At 41.7% G+C, this 19,807-nt stretch overlaps 1 protein-coding gene and 1 long non-coding RNA gene across 7 annotated transcripts in view; one reads left to right on the top strand and one right to left on the bottom strand.

The window, feature by feature from the left end:
• The window catches only part of Dnah9 (dynein axonemal heavy chain 9), a 335,545-nt gene that overhangs the window by 135,095 nt on the left and 180,643 nt on the right, over positions 1–19,807 (top strand). For 3 of the 5 annotated variants that reach the window (XM_031353939.1, XM_031353935.1, XM_031353934.1), the window contains 5 exons: positions 380–667; positions 4,252–4,462; positions 8,668–8,795; positions 10,264–10,372; positions 11,947–12,094. In XM_031353939.1, coding sequence (XP_031209799.1) covers positions 380–667; positions 4,252–4,462; positions 8,668–8,795; positions 10,264–10,372; positions 11,947–12,094 — 884 coding nt within the window. Of the gene's footprint in view, positions 1–379; positions 668–4,251; positions 4,463–8,667; positions 8,796–9,550; positions 9,717–9,871; positions 9,927–10,263; positions 10,373–11,946; positions 12,095–19,807 lie in introns of those variants that run through there. The other 2 variants (XM_031353937.1, XM_031353936.1) reach the window with 2 other exon arrangements.
• Positions 17,125–19,807, bottom strand: part of LOC116078603 — a 20,359-nt gene continuing 17,676 nt past the window's right edge. For both annotated transcript variants that reach the window (XR_004113603.1, XR_004113602.1), the window contains 2 exons: positions 18,421–18,531; positions 17,125–17,287 (listed from right to left, as the gene is read on the bottom strand). This is a non-coding gene — a long non-coding RNA (uncharacterized LOC116078603). The remainder of the gene's footprint in view (positions 17,288–18,420; positions 18,532–19,807) is intronic.

The following is a 19,807-nucleotide window of genomic DNA, read 5'->3' as shown; positions in this document are numbered from 1 at the left end:
GGAGGCAACAGGGGTTTGTTTTTGTTGTTTTTGTTTGTTCCCTTGTTTTTTGGAGGGGAAACTGGGAATGGAGAAATTTACATGTAAATAAAGAAAATATCTAATAAAAAATAATAACAAAAAAAAAGAAAAGAAAATGAGCCTTGTTCATCCTCCAGGGCCCCACCCCCTTAAATATTCTATGTCTAACTGTGCTATCCTAGATGGTAAAGTATAAGCAATGCCAGACCAAGAGCAGAGTGTTCAGAGACCTATTCGCCCACCCTCCACCTGAGCTACAGTAGTGACCATGCTATAATTCTCTGTGAGTTATGTAGCCCATGCATATTACATTCCACATCCAAGCAATTCTTGCCTTCATGTTGCTGTCTTCCCACAGGACCACTATGACTGGGGACTTCGTGCCATCAAGTCTGTCCTCGTGGTAGCAGGATCACTGAAGCGGGGAGACCCTGACCGCCCAGAGGACCAAGTCCTGATGCGCTCTTTGAGAGACTTCAACATCCCGAAGATTGTGACAGATGACATGCCAGTGTTCATGGGCCTGATAGGTGACCTCTTTCCTGCTCTGGAGGTCCCCAGGAAGAGAGACCTGGACTTTGAGGCTGTGGTTCGGAAAGCAATCGTGGACCTTAAGCTCCAAGCTGAGGACAACTTTGTGTTCAAGGTATGTGAGGCTTTCCATGATGAGCCTCTGAATTCTTTTCTTGGACCACACATTATACTTCCTCCTTAATTCCAATGGAATTTCAGATGTACAGATATATATCCAATTAGAAACAGCTCAATATACTTAATTCTTCAGTGGGAGACAACAATGTGTAATAATGGCGGGAAAGACAAGAGAAAGAGGGAGCCTCCTGCCATTAGCATCAATAGAAAATGAACTATTTAATGCTAAAGGCCTTAAGAGGAAAAGCTGAAACTTCATTATATCTTGCTGGCATCTTTAAGACCAATTTAGGGTGCTCGTGCTCTGCTGCAGAAGCTGCAAGAGCACACAGAGAGCCCAGGAAACCGTCTCCCTCACATTCAAACAGTGGCTTAATGAGGAAGGTTCCATCTGGGTCTGATCTTTAATTGATATTAAAATAGTCTCCAACAGAACAGGACCTGCCTCTCTAATGAGAAAGCTCAGTACTTAAACTGATTTAAGCCTGTGACATGCATACTGACATTGAGGCAAAGTAAAAATGAACTGTGCGGCCTTCGAGTTAGGGATGGGGTCACTGCTGATTTTTTTAGGGCTTGGAGCACAGTTTTCTGCATGGCTCCCTGCCTACACTAATCCTGGCTTTTCCATGAGTCTGTCATTTTCACGTGTGATTTTGCAGAATGTGATAACTCCAGGGGGTATATGAAATAGAAATGCTAGAAATGACTGCTTTATATAGGAACAGGTTTACTGGCTATTGTCACAAAGAAGACAGTCACCATAAAGAACAGCCAAGGTGTCCAAAGACATAGATTGTTCTTCCTGTCAAATAATAAGTGTGAGAAACACATGTGCATCACTTTGGAGTTCCCACGTGGGTTTTATATTCTGTCTCACATTTGATCTTCCCAGCAACCTGAGGCAGATGATACAGAGGCATTTCACAAGTGGAAAAATGAACCTCTGCAAGATAGTCCAGGAAGGCCTTTTATGAGGGAGAAAGTGTATGTCCTGAGGGGAAACATGGCAAAGATCTTCCAGGAGGAATTTCCAACACACAGTATGTTCATTGCTAGAGAATAAGCCCCAGTTATGCACAGACAGATTTCTGAGTGAATTGCTGGAATTTCATTTTACAGAAGAAAGGAAAGCATGATCTGCCCTTTGCACCCAGTTGATCCATTCCCACTCACTATCTCCTGCCTTCCAAATTCAGGGGATAGATGGCCTTTTGAAGTAAGGAAAGGCAAGATTGCCTTCTATTTAGGGTAAAGGCAGGTCAACAAAGGGGTGTGTGCAGGAAACGCAGAGGTTATAAAGACAACAGCAGGAAGCCCAGTAATGACAAAAGAAAAGGTATTGAGGTGATGGGAACTGGGGTAGAGGGTTGCAGTAAGACTGGAGAGATATGGCTGGAGAGATGGCTCAGTGGTTAAGAGTACTGACTGCTCTTCCAGAGGTCCTGAGTTCAATTCCCAGCAACCACACGGGGGGCTCACAACCATCTGTAATGGGATTCTTCTCTGTCTGTGTAAAGACAATGATGTACTCATTTTAAATAAATAGATAAATAAATAAATAAATAAATAAACAAATAAAAAGACTGGAGAGATAGCATGAGGCTATGAAAGAGAGGGCTCTGAATGTCAGGCTAAGGGTGTTCCCTTTATTAAAGTGGCTACTCATAGGACGCACCATCTCTAAAGAGATGAGTTAAACTCAGCAAGGTTCATACAATAGTTGTAACTAAGGATACTGTCTTAAAATCAGGGTGAGTCATGTCTTTCCCAACATTTTGGAGTCTGGTCAGGTCATCTAGCACCCCAATGCCTGCCATGTTCTTCAATGGTTTTCCTTCTGGTATCTTGTCTTTCTCTTTTTGTCGTTTGTCTGGCATTCTGCTTTCTTCTTTTCTCCTTTCCTTTTCTATAGCTCCTACTGATAAGATGGGGGCCCTCTGCTAAAAAGTTCTTAAGGCAGAAGACAGCATTCCCTATCCACGTTTGCATTTCCACTTCAACTTCTACAAAATAATCCCCCCAAAACTGTCTCATAGAGCCCTCATGGAATCCTGTGATCCCTTAAAGTTCATGTTATAATTGCTTAAAGGCAAAGAAAATAGCTAACAGAACTATAGAGCGTGAGGAATGGACATCATAGCGGTTCTCTGAAAACATGGCAGAAGTATCAGCTCTGATGGACGAGAGGGGATTGTGGGATAGGATACCCTCAGACAGAGCCTTAGGAAAAAGCATGCTCCAGCTGGAAAGTCCTGTGTCCAGACTGAAAGGGCTTAGCCCAGAACAGAGGGAATGTTGTAGAGACATCCTTATGGACTCTCAAGGGTCAGGAGCAAAGAAATTAAGTTTCCTAGCTGGGAGGTAGAAGGGCAGGTGAGTCAGGAACTTTGAGGTTCAAGGGCATAACACAGACTTTGACTCAGCTCTGATGAGGGCCAACATAGCAGGCAGCCGTGGCACACATGTATTCTCAAGCAAGCAATCACATCTGGGAAGGAAGCTTGAAAGGGCTGGCTGGGCCAAGTGTAGGAGTCTTTTATATCTACCTTCTCAGGAAAATGAACCAGGTCTCACAGGGTATCACAAGAAACCCTATAACCAGCATATATCTAAGTTACCTAAGCACCTCTCACTTAGGCTCCACCCCTTGAAGTCCAGGCTTCCTTTGGTGAGCTGGCAATCAATTCGTGAGCCAGAAAAGTAGCCACTACAATGTTGTCAATGGCTAGGATACAGGAACGGCACCTGTAAGCATAAGGCAGAGACCCAGAAATCAGCATCAGCGAGAAGTATCTATGTCTGTGTGGGTGGAAATGTGCATACTTGCGGATGGGAGATGAGAATGGAGTCTGGTTTGAGCCAGATTGACAAAATGACTTTTTAGCCAGTCTAAGGATTTAGGACTGTATCTCCGGTACTTTAGGTGGCCACTGAAGGAGCAGATGGATGACAGGAGCCTGGCTACCTACAAGTCTTTTTGTTCATTTGAGCTTTAATTTAGTGTCTGACTGTCTGCATAGTGGTTTGATGTTACTGCTTTCTCCATCGTGTTTTCTGTCTCCATCCCCCACAAATCACCCAGCCATCTACATCACGTTCTATATTATACTGCAAACCTTTGTGTATGCTGTTATCCTCCTGTCCCCTTGTCTCCCAATATATCCTTCTTATGCATCCTCTGGGCAAACTCCTATTTGCCTGTAGAGCCCTGGTCCAAATGCCCTATTCTCTGGAAACCTTGCCCTATTCTTGCTGTCTTCAAGATCAGTGATTTCCATCCACTTTATAAATACTTGTGTTATATTCCCCCCCACACACACTATGATTTCCCAATATGGCTTTCTTCCCTATCAGACTATGGAAGCAAGTGCGATGCCCGTCATCTGGCAGCTTCTTAGAACTTAGTCAGCCACTGATAATCACATGGGCAAATGACGGAACTGTGATGCTCCTCCATTTGGTGATAAACACTCCATTGTTCCATGGCTTACTCTGAGCCTCACTGTACACACCAGCCTTGCTCACAGAAGAGTGGGCATGATAACCTGTCCCTCCCACTGCTTTTCTTCCTCCCAGGTGGTCCAACTGGAGGAGCTGCTGGCTGTAAGGCACTCTGTGTTCGTGGTGGGTAGTGCTGGTACTGGGAAGTCACAGGTACTGAGGTCTTTACACAAGACCTATCAGATCATGAAACGTCGCCCTGTGTGGACTGACCTCAACCCCAAAGCTGTCACAAATGATGAACTCTTTGGCATCATCAATCCAGCCACTCGAGAATGGAAGGATGGTAAGAATGAGATGCCCCAAGGCAAAGTCATATCTATCCATAGAGTTCTAGTCAGGCTCAAAGGTCAAGAGGTGAGCTGCAGGGAAGAGGATGCTGAGCTGGTTGTGGGGCCCGTCAAAGACGATTAGAGGAGCATCAGAAAGGAAGAAGCCACTTTGGGCTAGGAGGAGAACCCTAGCTTTTCAGATGTCCCTCCCCTAAGAACTCTTCTAGCCCCCTCTTGTAAAGGTCCTTAAATTACCCCAGAGTGGCTGCATTGCCTCATATCGATTCAAGGGATATTCAAGGAAGGGAAGCTTGTGGCTCATTCTCAAAGAAGTGGTACCTGCCAGCATCCCTGAGAGGAACCTTCCCCACTGCAGGCATTGCCCTGGCAGTGATAGAAAGGTACCTGCTATGTAACAGTGTCAGGATCTAGTGCTTGGTGACACATGGGTTAACCTCTCTATCCTAGAAGGGCCTGTAGGCTAATATTGTCCTCCAAAGAGATGCAGAGGACTCCAAACCCACATACCCTGTGGTCTGGGTGAGGAGATATCAGGCTCTCCTAATGGTTCAATGTCTGACTTCATCAGAGCCAAACTGTCTGAATTTCTTTAATTTAGGAGTTTTAGCCAGAGGCCCGGAACAAGGAAAGTTAATGAGCTGCTTCTCTGGGTTTTATTTCCCTGTTAGTGATGCTTTTCTTCTTGTGGCTCTTACCACTGTGCCTCTTCTGCTTTGCTTCCCTTTGCTCCTCTGTATCCGTGTGTGAGAGTTCATATATGCATATGTATACACATAACAGAAGCCCTAAAGGCACCTCTGTTTATGATACATTATGTGTGTTCCTAATATTGCTCCTATCATGTCTCTATAGAACTTCATGCTGTAACTTATCATGCATATTTTTAAAGGAAATTATGGTGTGCTTCACTCTTTTAGCAGCTGGGATTCCTGTTCATCTACAACTCTGTCTAATTTTCAGATGTACATATAAGATCATAAATTTGGTCAATGAGGATTCTTTTACATTCATGTTTTTTAACCCATCTGGAATTTATTTGGGGGGCTTAGTGTGAGGCAGTGTAGAAAAAAATCAGCTTTACTTCCTTCCAGATGGGCAATTGATTCTGCCAGTACCATTTATTAAATAGGCTATTCTTTCTATCTGAGCCTAAATGCCAGCTTGGTGTGTATTAAATCCCATGCACACTGAGCTCCTACCCCAAGCTTCCCAATCTGTCGTCCACTCTCATCTTTTCCTGTTCCTAAGCTAGTTTCATTCCATGACAGAGGCAGTCATTCTGAGGCATATTTTACAGTCTGATGAGGCACACACTGGCTCTTATAATTCTTTTGTAATTTTTTGGAATATTCTCAGACACTTGTTTTTTCTCATATTAATTTTGAGCTTGATATGATAATTCAACACTTTAAACATTGCTGTAATTCTAATTAAAACTATATTTGAGTTATACATTATGTTTGGAAAACTTGCAGAAACAATATAGCAATCAAGAATCTGTATTCAGTAAATAGGAAAATTTCAAGGCAAATGGTTTATAGCCTTTTAGAGATTTTTTTTTTAGAATTTGCTAAAAATATAGGGTGTTATTTTTCTATACCCCTTTTCAAAATCCATATAGAGAAAAGGAAGTGTACACACAGAAGAATCCTCAATATATCACTGAATTCAAAATGATATATAGTTATTCAACTTTGCATTCCATAAATAGGAAATACTTCTTTCTTGCTAGGTTCATGGAGCAGTTTTAAAAGTTTAAAATTCAGCTAACTTCAGAGAAATATATATTGAATTCCAAAGTCTCATGTTATAGGCCACATTCTCTGATAATGTATCCAAATTCTAATAAAATAGCAAGAAAGTAACCCAAAATAATCTTCTACTTGAAAATCAAGAAATAAGTTCTCTATACCTGAATCGCAAAGATGATCAAGGTGAAACCCATCAAAGAACCAATGAGTGGGGTGGTTTTCACAGAACCCAGAGAATCTTTTGAATATGCAACTCCAATGCCTATTAAACTCTATCAAGAAAATAAACTGAAAAAAAGGGAAGCTGTTATTCCCATTGAGCAATTAAACTAAACCTGAGGGAAATGAAACTAATGAAGATACAGTCTGAAATTAGTCTGAAAGAAACAAATCAACAAACAGAAACAAACATAGGTAAAATTACACTGAATATTGCTTTTGGGTTTTTTTTTTTAAAGATCAATAAGTTTCTTGTGAGCATTCTTGGTGGGGAAACAATATATATTGTGTGTGTGTGTGTGCATGAGCACGCATATGTGAGGCTGTGTGCCTGTGTGAGGGTGTGTGTGTGTGTGTGTGTGTGTGTGTGTGTGTGTGTTTGTGTGTGTGTGTGTGTACACAAAGAGACAGGACAAGCCTGGAGAAATAGCTCAGTCATTAAAGTGCTTGACTTATGAACACCAAGACCAGAGCTCATACCCCCCATAGAAAAACCCTTGCAGTGTCACATGCTTATAACTCTAGTGCTGCAAAAGAGGAGACTGCTCTGGGCCTCACTAGTCACCTAGCCTCATTTACTTAATAAGCCCCAGGTCTGTGAGGGACCCAGGCTCAAGGAAAGCTAAATGGACAGCACCTAAGAAGAACACCGAGGCTATCCTGTGTTCTCCACACACATCTGCACATGTATGAACATGCTCCAAGAATTTTTAGAAATTATTCTAGAGCAGTAGAAATAAGATTTAAGAAGGATGTTTAAGCAGATGACATAAGATCTGAAGTAGATAACCCTGAGAAAAATGGAAATCAGCAAAAATCAGTTCATAGCAAATAAGGAGCTTGAGTAAATGAATGGAAATTAACATGTATGGGTAGGAGAGAGGCAAAACCAAATCATTTCAAACCATAAAATGGTGGCTCAGAAATCACTTTGTGGATCCAGAGTAATTTCAATACCAGCTTTTATGCAGAACTAAAGGAAAAATCATGATTTTATTGCTGTAGAGGTGAAAATTCTAAATCAAGTAACCATAAATAGAATGCAACAGTCTCAGAAGAGTTCTCGAGTACAGTTCAGACAATTGGTTTTATAAAACGGTGACATAATGCACTGATAAAGTAAAAAAGAAATTAATTTGATTGATAGATACTAAAAGTTCAAGAGCTGCTTCTAGCAGAAAGTTCTAAGTGAAATGGGCTCTGATGGACCCCTCCCCTGATATGGTACACACTGTACCTAAAGCCCTCCCTGATGACTGTGCATCAGGCTTCTTCCTGAGGAAGGGAAGCAAGTCGAAAGCTTCTTCTCATCATTATTATTCAGGCCTGCTCCAGTGGCTCAGAGACTGTAGTGAGGCAGGGGAAAAGAAGCATATGGTGTAAACTGGAAAAAAAAGAGAGAGAGAGAGAAGTTTGAGTTTTTTAATTCTACAACTTTGTAGTAAGAAACATCCACAAGACATTATTGAAAAAAAAATCACTGGCATTAATAAGACAATTTATTAAACATAATTGAACAGAATATATATATATATATATGTATACATATAATTTGTTAGCTTTTCTCTCCACTAGCAATAGCTAGTAAAAAGTGAAAACCCCAAAGAAAAAAAATCCCATTCAAATGAATGGCAAAAAATATGAAATATTCAGGAATATTTTGGTCAATGCAATAGGTGTTTAAAACTATATAATTTTAGTATTGGCATAAGACAATATCTGAATTATTTTTTAGAGAGAGAGAGACCCTATTATTTAGTAGGAGAATTTAATATAAAAATCAATCCTACCCAAATTAATGTATAGATTCCCAGGTAATGATAGCGAGAATGAAAGAAATTGTCTCCAAAAGCCCATCATAAACCAGCTTTGCTAAAGCTGTGATAACTAAGCTCAGAAACTTCACCTCACCAACCATGGTGTAATGCTTGTGGAATGCAGTCACTTGCTGAAATCATTTGCTGGACCCTTTGGTACATAAAAATCTGAACCATCAAGAACGGCAGCGACTGTTTTGTCCTTACTGCCGCTCTGTTACTAGTCTGGTACACAGAAAATGTGCCTCAGGAGTGTGTGTCGGGTACCAGGTAGAGCAGAATATAAAGCTGGGTCTGTCCTGTCTCGTCTGTTTGCACCTCCAGAGTATCGTAGCCAATGCAGGGAAGCTGTGTTAAGAGAAGGGGGATGAGTGCTGGAGAGGACAAGGAGCTGTCTGTGATTCCTTTCAGGCCTGTTCTCTTCCATCATGAGAGAGCTTGCCATCATCTCCCATGATGGACCCAAGTGGATCTTACTGGATGGTGATATAGACCCGATGTGGATTGAGTCTTTGAACACTGTCATGGATGATAACAAGGTATCATGCTGGGAGCAATGTGCATCCATGGTCATCTCTGGGATTGGTGGACCCCCATACAATGTTCATCTGGGAAGCCAAATTTCCAGTGTGACAGCACACCTGGAAATCCTGATTCCACATGATGGCCAGCCTAGCATAAGCAGCCCTCACCGGTGTGGTCTTCAGTGAGACAGATGCCTCAGGACTTACCTGTCCCCACTCTGACCTGCTTAAGAGGCCTTGCCATTGCCCACCCTATTCTTGGTATAGTTTTCATGACTTCCAGAATCTCCTGTCTGTGGATTCATTTAGTGTTTAAGAGCTGAGAAGAATGTTAGTTATCCATTCACATGTTTTTTTAATAATTCTTTCCCCCTTAATAAATAAGGAAACTAAATATCAGAAACATCCTGAGTCTGTCAAACACCCTATGAGATGATAAATTGTTATCCCCGGAGAGTAAATGTTATTTCTTACAGTAGAAACTAACTGCATCTCAGTAAAATGGCTGTTATGCTGAGAGCTGCATCTAAACTTGTTTAAAAACCATGTCCAGATTGGAAATGTTCAAATGACTCCAGATTCATAGAATCATTAGAATAATGCATAATTTCCCAGCGGTGCTGCTTAGAAGGAGGAGCAGAAGTATAACACAGAGTCTCTTTCTTTTTATAGTTTTATTGTTCCAATATGGTCTGGTTCATTCAAATTATCAGCATCAATTTGCAGTGTTTAAATAACTTTTTTTTCCAGACTCACTGAGGTGCAAGGGTGAGGGAAGAAAGGATGCAAAGGAATGGAGAGAGGGGATTATTAGAGAAAACACTCGTGTGTGAGAGCACAGAAAACACACAGGTGTGAGGACACACACTTGTAATCCCACCACTCAAGAGACAGAAGCAGGAAGGTCTTGAATTCAAGAGCACCTTGGTCTACATCGTGAGTTTAAAGCCAGCCTGGGCTACATAGTAACACCTGAGTTACTATGGTAACTCAGTGGGTAGAATGGTAGTAAGAACCAGTCCTGTCCATGTTTTGTGCTCTGTGCCAGAACACTAGAACCTGAAAAAGATATTTATTTGGCTCACAATTCTAGAGACTGGAAGTCTAAGATCAAGGGACCATACCTCATGGAAGCCTTCTAGCCAGGTAATCCCCAAAAGAAGGAATGTGGGGCAGGGGAGCAATGGAGCAGTGGTGAGCAGGCCTGGACCAAAAGCAAACACATGGAGATGGGGCTTCACATCTTGGCAGATGGGACGCAGAACACAGGACTAGAAATAGTACCCTACTGCAATCCTCACAGGTCTACCATCCATGACCCATCTCCACCAGGTAGACCCCAAGTCCCAAGGGTTCTGGAACCTCCCAACAGCACTGCGAGCTGACGACAAATTGTTCCCATGAGCCTATGGGCCATTTTAGCTTCAAACCATGACAGCATTACAGCTTCCTCCTAAGTGATTATTCCTTCTGTGGATTCCAGGTACTGACCCTAGCAAGCAATGAGAGAATCCCCCTTAACCCTACAATGCGTCTCCTTTTCGAGATCAGCCACCTGCGCACAGCCACACCAGCAACCGTCTCCAGAGCAGGTATAGATGACCCATGAAGTCAAATGGCTCAGTCGAGGAGTGTGCTTATGGGTGTGCATTTGCTTTGGCATGTGTTGAAGGAAGCTCCACACAGGAGCTACAAACCTGATCCTTCAAACCCTAGTCAACTTCTCAGCCCTTAAACCATGCCCACAAGGGCAAACAGGCACCCCACACATGACTTTGTACCTTCAGGAAAAGTGTTGTATCTAAGGAAGGAGGAATAGTCCCTGATTTGTACGACTGTACACTCATGGGAATGTATTGAGTTGGGCGAGATTCAGGCCATGTCTGGCCTCCTTGTCAGTGGAAACAGGCATCGCTGCTTCTCATTAACTCCTCATGGCAAGTGGCAGTGTGATCCTACCTCTCCTATGTCTGCACCCATTCAATTTATTAGCAGAGACTAGAGGATAAACAGGGGCCTTTGCGATGAGATGTTCAAGCTGAAGGTAGAATAATATGGTTGCTAGGATCTTACTGAAAACAGAACAGAGCATGAGAACCATAAGATCTCTTATGTGCTGGGCATATTGATGGCCGCCACAAATCCAAAACTAACAAGAAGTCTAAATTAAATGTGTGATGATTCACATATCATGGATACCTCACTAAAACTACTCAAAGCTTTTATAAAATAATATAAAATTGATAAATAATGAGGAAACCAAACTTTATGATCTTAGACATAATAGCAGATATTCTCTAAATGGTCACACTGAAGTTGGTGAACACAGGGCTGGAGAGCTGGCTGTGTCCCTTCTCTGTTCATTTTCCGGGGTGGCTGTAACAGGTGTTAACACATAATATACACTTGGTAGCCTTGGAAACAGCAAAAGTGTATTTGCCCATGTTTCCATTAAGTCAGTACTAAATTAAGGCCAGCAAGGCTGTGCTCCCTCCGGAGGCTTTTGGGAGCATTACCCCCTTGTGTCTCTGAGCTCACGCAGCCCTTAGCCTATGCACTTGTCACTCCAGTCTCCCCCTTCTTCGCCTGGATTCTCTCTCTCTTTCTCTTTTTCTTTCTGTCTCTGTCTCTGTCTCTCTGTCTCTCTCTCTCTCTGTCTCTCCCTCTCTGCCTCTCTCTCTGTGTCTCTCTGTCACACACACACACACCCTTGCAGGGACACTGACAAATGTCCCATCTAGATAATCTTTGACAATCTCCTCTTAAGATATTCAGCTTAGTTATATCAAAAATGACCTTTGGTAAATACTGCCAAATTGAAAGTGTGCAGAAATTAAGCCATGGATATATCCTTAGGGGACCTCCATGTCCCTCACTGTGCTGACATCCCATTCCCACATGCTGACAACCGTTTCTGATCAATACCAGTTTTCTTTCCTCTTATCTATACTTGTCCCCAGCTTCCTCTCCATCACTTTTCTCTCTTTATCCTTGATTTGGCATTGGTCCTCAGCAGCAAATCCATGTGCCTCTCTGACCTAGGCAAAGACCCAGTTGTAGGTCCTATCTTCTGCATATTTTTCATACTTAGAAGCAGTCTTTATTGTATGAAGAATCTACTGACATGCATGGAATACTTACTTAACCACATTTCCTGTGGACTCAGGGATCCTGTACATAAACCCTGCGGACCTGGGATGGAACCCTCCAGTAAGCAGCTGGATTGACCAGAGAGAGGTCCAGACTGAGAGAGCCAACCTGATCATCTTGTTTGACAAATACCTTCCTACCTGCTTGGACACCCTCAGAACCAGGTAGGCCAAGAAACAGGGAAAAAATTACATCAATAAAATCATAAAAAACTTGCTGGCTCACAGTTGAAACCCTGCTGATGTTCTGTCCTGTTCTCAAAACTAGAGCCCTCTAGACACAGCAGTTGGCAGAGGGAAACACACATTAGGATAGCCATATGATGCCTGTTGTCAACCAGACAGAAGTGAAGGAGAGGGAAGAAGAAGGATGACTTAAAGTGCTTTTCTTAAAAGCCACATGGCTCTGTCTACAGGAGACAACTGTCTATAATGGCTGACAGCTGTCCTGGGCCCAGAGCCTTTGGCTTACAGAGCAGGCAGCTGGCCCTTCAACTAGACCAGGTATAAAGGATACACGTTTCAAGGACGTAAACCTAACATCCTGTTCCTGACTGTAATAATGTAGGATCTAGTGTGATAAGTCACTTGACCACTCCTGCCAAGGCTAGATTCATGGAGTTTGCTTTTACTCTGACCACCTGCATTAGTCAGGTTTCCATCCCTGCAAAAGAGAAACACCCTAGATAATTAATTTATAAAGAAGAACGATTTTTCTTGGCTCTAGATCTGCAGCTTTAGTCCATAATCAGTTGACCCTGTTTTGAGGGTGTCTGTAGAGACACATGGGCAGTACATGTGGCAAAGCCAAAGTATTCATCTCACATCTGGGAAGTAAAAGAAAGAAGAAACAAATCAGACTTTGCCATATCTTTGCAAAATCACATCTGCAGTAACCAAAAGGCCCCACTAATCCCCTCTTCTTAATGGCTCCACTCCCTCCAATTGCACTAAATTGGAGCCCAAGCTAGTAACACATTGGTGTTAGGAGGCACTCAAGATCCAAACTATAGCACCACCTGTCACTTAAACAAGACTAATTATGCTTGACTAAGCAAAGAACTATTAAAGCAAGAATAGTTCATAGGTCAACAGAGAGGCTCCCAAGTTTAAAGCCTACTTCTCTCTCATTCACTTTTAATTTATTGGCTGGTATATGTATTTATGCTCCATTTGATGCATTATTCTGCAGCCCTGGGAACTATCACCATAATTTGGCCAAGAATGGCCATCAGAGATAATATTGATAAAACCCACTACTCAATATCTATTTCCTTCATCAGTGGCCTGATTCCAGTTGCTCACAAGGACAGAGATAGTAGGGAGGGAGATTTCAACAAGAGGCAAAGTCACAGGGGACCAGACACTCTTACTCTATATACCCTACCCCACCCCCACTCTAAAAAGCACATACACCTACATTAACAATGTATTCTTTATAACCAGAAATGGAGCTATAGTCTACTAATTGAGGTAGTGGTATATTTTAACTGTTTAACCAAACACTTATTCTAATGTACTTTCTGTTGTGGGTTATGTTCATGATTATTTACCACTTCTGAAGCCTTTGAAAAATGCTCAGCCCCTGGTGGTGCTGTGTCCTGCATCCTTCATATATGATGTATCTCTAGAAACAAGCAGACCCTGGGAGGGCAGCAGTGTCTCAAGCAAGCAAGCAAGCACCTTATGCAGCTATAGTACCAAGGATGAAGTGTTAGCAAGATGGGCTGGTATTGTGTAGGACACAAGTTTTCCTGGAGAGACACAATACACATGTCCCAGATAGGAAGACCATAAGAGACCAAAGTACAGATGCCACCAGACCAATGAGTTTTATTAGGGTTACTTATAGGAATATGAGTGAGAGATTACTTATAGAAGCAGAAATGACTCAAAGACAGCTGTGTTATCAAAGCCCATCCCAACATGTGAGCAACAAAAGCTGGGAACCTTGAGTACACTGTCTAGTCTGCAGGCAGTTCAACAGGTTGGAGAGTGGCTCTTCCAAGTGACTCAGTTGATCTAAACCTTCTCTAGGTAGCTAGACTCGTTTCTGCTTCTTCTAAGCAGTTAGTCTGTTTCTGAGTCTTCTTTGCAGCTTGGCCTGTCTGAGAGTGGCTCTCAGCAGTCTTTCCTGTTTACATACCATTGGGGATGGAGGGACCTATGAATACGATATTGAATATTGAACATCTAGGGACTTCCTGAGTTGTTTGTTTTGTACCTTAAAAAGATTCCCTACAGGATAGAATATTTCAGTCTCCAAGAAACCTCTGTACAATAGCTGGTCCCTCTTCTTTTAGTTTCTGTGTAGACCCTGGGTGATACCAACAATATAAAAAAAAGTGTTTGATTTCATTGTATATACATAATACTGTGTTACAAAAAGGCATTGTCATGCTATTATATATGTTGTACCCTCAGTGGATATCCTCCATACCCATCAGTCTTCTTTGTTCTCCCAGAAAAGTTTCACTTCTGTTTTCCCGTCATGAATGTATACATTCTCTTACATGTTTATATAAAATCTAGGAATTGCAAGTGAAAAAATTATAATTGTCTTTCTGTGACCAGCTTCACTTTCTTAATACAATCACCTCTAATTGCATTCATTTACCTACAAATGGCACAACTTCATTCCTTTGTATGACAGAAGAAAATATCTCTATCTCTATCTCTATCTCTATCTATCTCTATCTCTATCTCTATTTCTATCTCTATCTCTCTCATATATATATTCCATCCATTGCTCTCTTGCTGAACAACAGGTTGAGTCTATAAATCAGCTTTTGTGGATAGTGTCTCAACTTTGTGATATGTAGACTTGGAGACCTGCTAGTAAGTACCCAGGCATGGTATTGTTGGGTCATATGGTAGGTTGTTGTTAGTATTTTTAGAAGTTCATATTGTGATTTCCATAGTAACCTGACTAGTTTACATTCCAGTAGTATATATAAGTGTTTCCCCTTGCCCAGATACTTTACCAGTGCTTGGTATTATTTATTTCCTCAATGACTGCCATTCTAACTGGAAGAAGATGGACTCTCAGAGTTGTTTTGATCTGCATTTCTCTGGTAGCCAATAAAGAAGATGAACATTTTTTCACATGTGCTCTGACCATTGTACTTCATCTTTTTAGAACTCTCTGTTCATTTTATTAGGGCTTTCCCACACTGAGTTGTTTGCAATTTTTGTTTAGTTGTTTTTTTTTTGTTGTTGTTGTTCTTATGTATTATAGATAGCAATCCTCTATCAGATAGATATGTAACTAGAAACGGTTTTCTTTCTTCCTGTTGACTACTTTTTCACTGGGCTATTTCCTGTTCTGCATAGAAGCTTTATAATTTCATGAGTTTCTGCTTATCAATCATTGGCATTATTTTCTGAGCAACTACAGTCCTATTCAGAAACTCCTCACTTATGCCTATATCCTGAAATATTTCCCTACTTCTTTCTCTAACAGTTTCAAAGCTTCAGGTCTTAATATAAGATCATCAATCATTTGAAGTTAATTGTTTCACAGGTTGACAAATGGGAATCTAGTTTCATTATTCCACACAGAGAGGTTCAGTTTTTCTCAGTATTGTTTGTTGAAAGAGCTGTATTTCCTCCAATGTGTACTTTGGGTAGTTCTGTCAAAAATTAGCTGTCTCTAGCTGTATGGGTTTGATCTAGGAGATCTTTGTTATATCTGTTGCTCTAAATCCCTGCTTTTTTTATCCATACCCTGCTGCCTTTGCCACTATGGCTTTGTACAATGATTTGAGATCAGATGATGTGATATCTCTGGCTGTATTATATCTCCTTAAGATAGGTTTATATCCATGGCATTGTGTGTTTCAACACAAACTTAATTTTTTCTAGCTCTGAGACAAATGTTATTAGAAAATTTATAGATATTGCACTGAATATCTAGATTACTTCTGTAACACACTCACAATGCTAATTTTTTTCATCCATGAGCGCCAGCAGACTTTCCAGCTTCAAATATCTTGTTTGGTTTCTTTCCTAGATATTTCATGTTTTCATTATAGAGGTCTTTTGCTTTCTTACTTTGGTTAGGTTAAGGTTTATTTTTGAAGCAATTGTTTCCCATATTTCTTCCTTGGTATGCTGGTTAGGGATATTTAGAAAGGATACTGATTTTGATAATGTTTTATACTTAAGAATTCCATATAATATATTCCAATCATATTTACTTCTCCCTTTTTAAGCTCCTCCCAGACCCATGTAACACTTCCCTCCCAGCCAAACCTCCCTCCATACCCAACTTCTTCTCTTCCCTTAAAAAGAAATGATCCAGTCCACTTTGTGTTGCCCAAATGCTCTTGAGTATGAGGCTTGCTCTGAGAGTCTCTGAGCTGCCTTGAGTCACAAAAGCTGATGCTGGCCGTCCCAACAGCTATCAAATACCAATAGCTCCTCACCCAGGGCAGGGCTTTTCTCTCATCTCTTTTCCTCCAGGCTGTGGTTTTGTCTGTCCTAGGCTCATGTTAGTCCTGTGCATGTGGTCATGGTTATTTTAAAATGTATACATTTACCTCCCTGTGTAACAAAACAAACAAACAAACAAACAAACAAAAAACCCAGTCTTTTCTTATAGCTGCCTACTATCTCTGGCTCTTGTAATCTTTCTCCATGTCCCACCCCTTCTGCTATGACCCCTTAGCCTTTCAGGGAGTCATACAGACTTCCAGTTTGTGGCTTTACACACTACTGTCTCTTATTCTTTCCCACTGAACAGTAGTTAGGCTCTGGGTTACTCACCATCTACCACAAGAAGCTTCTCAGGTGAGACTTGAGAGATGCACTAACCTAATCTATGGGCACAGCAATGAGTAATAGGAATTGTTTGGATACTGTGTCTATTTAGCAGAATGTTAGTAGATTTTCCCCTAGGGCCTATGACCTATCTAGCCACAGATCCTTTGTCACAGGATGACACTGATTTTGTATGTTAATTTTTATGAACACATTAATCATATCTAAGAGTTTTCCTAGGGAGTTGTTATATCATCTACAAATGAGGATACTCTGACTTCTTTTCCCAATCATATTTGTTTCATTTACTCTAGCTAAGACTATCTTGAGCAAGAGTGGACACCCAACCTGCCTTAACCCTGCCTTAAGAGGAAATGCTTTGAACTTTACCCACTTACCATGATGTTGGCTATAGGCTTTTTGATATGCAGAGGTTGTGACTTGGATAGATGTTTCTCCTGTTTCCAGTGTTTTCAAATCTTTTATTATGAAGACATTTGGATTTTATCAAAAGCTGATTCTGCATCTTCCAGCATGGTCACATGCAAAGTTGGCATTAGGTGTAAAGCAAAGGAGCGATCAATGTGAAGGAGATAGCTGGGTGGGGAGAGAACATGATTTTAGACTGTCATACTCTGACGGTTCCAAATCTCAAGTCCTTCAATGTTCCTTCCCAGGCTCCCAGACACTGGCCATATGTTTGGGTGGGCTTAAGAAATCTAGTAGTAACACTGCCCCTTCCCCAGGCAGCCCTTCCTAGTGTTGACCACACCATTTGTTCCTCCGCAGTCTCTGACTCTGATCATGTAGCCACCTCACTGACTACTGTGCAAGGCTCTGACTTGAGGTTTCTTCCCAGTAGTCTAAAACAGCTCCAGACATGGTGTCAGCATGTAATCCTGGGACACTTATTCTGAGTCTCTCAAGAGCTGGTTTGCAGATGCCCTTGTGCCACCCAACTACCACCTTAGTGTGGGTCTTTGTAAGATGTCTTTTCACAGCTGCTCCCCTACAGTGCTAAGAAGAGAGGATTCTCCCAGTATGGCTCCTTTCTGCCATTGCAGCATACTCTTTTCCTAAAGCTGTGGCTACTGCTACCTGCTGTTGGCATGCTCTCTTACTAGGGAATGAAAAAGTCCCTAACATAAAGATTCCCTCTGAGAGAATGCAGAACTTTCTCCCCTGCTTTGTAAAGTTCCCTAGTTGATTTGCTATTAAAGATCTAGGTGTTGGAAGCATGCCACCCATCTCTTCTGAGCTGTTATCTAACTTCCCCCAGTTTATTCCCTGAAGATTCTGGCAGCCTGCGTGTTGCTGATCATATTAGAGCTCATGTACTAAGGGTCTTTAGTATAATTCATTTAATAAAGTTTAACTATAAAGCAACTTTAGGGTCCTGGCAAAACTGTTTCATAAAGCCGGTTCCTCTTCTGCCCCTGGGTAAGATCTAGGTGTGAGATATGCATGGTGCCACATGTGTATAATTGTGGAACTGAGGAAGGTGTGGTGAGATTGAGTTGCAAGACTGGTACAAGATTGAGTTACTTGCCAAGATGACTGTCTCAAACAAACAAATACTTACAAAAGATCAGAGTCAATGGTTACAAAGTTCCAGGTCTTTCTTTGGTAATAAATATTTTTATACTCACTTCTAGTCTTTCTCTCACACACACATGCACAGATACACATGTGCATGCAGCATCATATACTGAAAACTTAAAGAACCAGACCTTATTTACAATGGGGACTTATGATTCAGAAGCACTATTCCATGGTGAGGAAGGGTAGTGTTCATCATCTCTTCTTTCCCATGTATAAAACCATCTTCTCATCCCTTGGGGCTGAAAAAAAGCACAAAGAGAAAGGGGGCATGCCACTTGGCTGGAACTGTGTATCCACGGCTACTATAACTATAAATCTCAAAATCTAACTCCATCCTTTGGGACAGGTGGGCACTCCTTGTAGCCCTCCTCATCACTAGCATCTCCCATAGACATTTCTTGAAAGACATGCGTCCAACTCCTTTATCCAGTGATGTGCTACTGGTCCTGCAAAATTCTGCAAGGCCTAAAAACAGTCCCACATGAATGTGGATCTCCCTGGATTCCCCAAAACCTTTTCCTCTCCCTTGCTTTGACAAACTGGAGCTTAGGATGCCTCAGCAAGAAACCTCTCTACAAATGATATCAGATCCATGAGCCCCTGTGTTTCTCAGATACCAGAATTTCCAGCTCAGAGCAACCTAACTGAAGCGTGTACCCTGCTTTTCCCTCATGAAAAACCCTTGCCTTCCTGTGGGACATAGGGTGTCTGCTGAAAACCAAAGTTCTCACTGCAATCACTTTAATCCTCAATACCACTAAGAAGTCCAGAGGTCACAGTTGCAAGTTGGTCCCACCTGGGTTGTCTGGAACCTGGAACCTCATTTTGTAGTCGTGAGGCAACTAGTATCTTTTATTCTGGTGCCTTATCCAATATAGAGCCAGAGATGATGGCATTTTATTATTCTGTAATAAGTATGTATTGAACAAATGATGGATGGATCATTAGGGCTTGGCTTCCTCATTACTCATGGAAGTTATGTCTACCATTAGACCACACACACATGCTGTTGTAAGAACTACAGACAGATTACAAGTATTTGCAAGCAAAAAAAGTTGGAGAGGGGCTGGTGAGATAGCTCAGTGGGTAAGAGCACTGACTGTTTTTCCGAAGGTCCTGAGTTCAGATCCTAGCAACCACATGGTGGCTCACAACTACCCGTAATGATATCTGATGCCCTCTTCTGGTGCGTCTGAAGACAGCTACAGTGAATTACGCTGGAGGGAGCAGAGTGTCCTGATTTCAATTCCTAGCAGCCACATGATGGCTCACAGCCATCTGTACAACTACAGTGTACTCATACAACTTAGAGGCCCAAAGGTGGGAAATGGGTTTTAAGATGGCTGTTAGTAGTGCTGTTCATCTGGTAGTACTGGATAACAGTGACTTCCTCTCACAGCCTACTAGGACAGCATCTCATAGCAAAATGTAATATGAACTGGCTATATGTTTACATGATGTATACCATCCACATAGCTGGAGGGATAGCAGTGTGTGTGTGTGTGTGTGTGTGTG

This window comes from Mastomys coucha, unplaced genomic scaffold (genome assembly GCF_008632895.1).
Source record: "Mastomys coucha isolate ucsf_1 unplaced genomic scaffold, UCSF_Mcou_1 pScaffold5, whole genome shotgun sequence".
Classification (NCBI taxonomy): Eukaryota; Metazoa; Chordata; class Mammalia; order Rodentia; family Muridae; genus Mastomys; species Mastomys coucha.
This window is presented reverse-complemented; position numbering and strand designations above follow the sequence as displayed.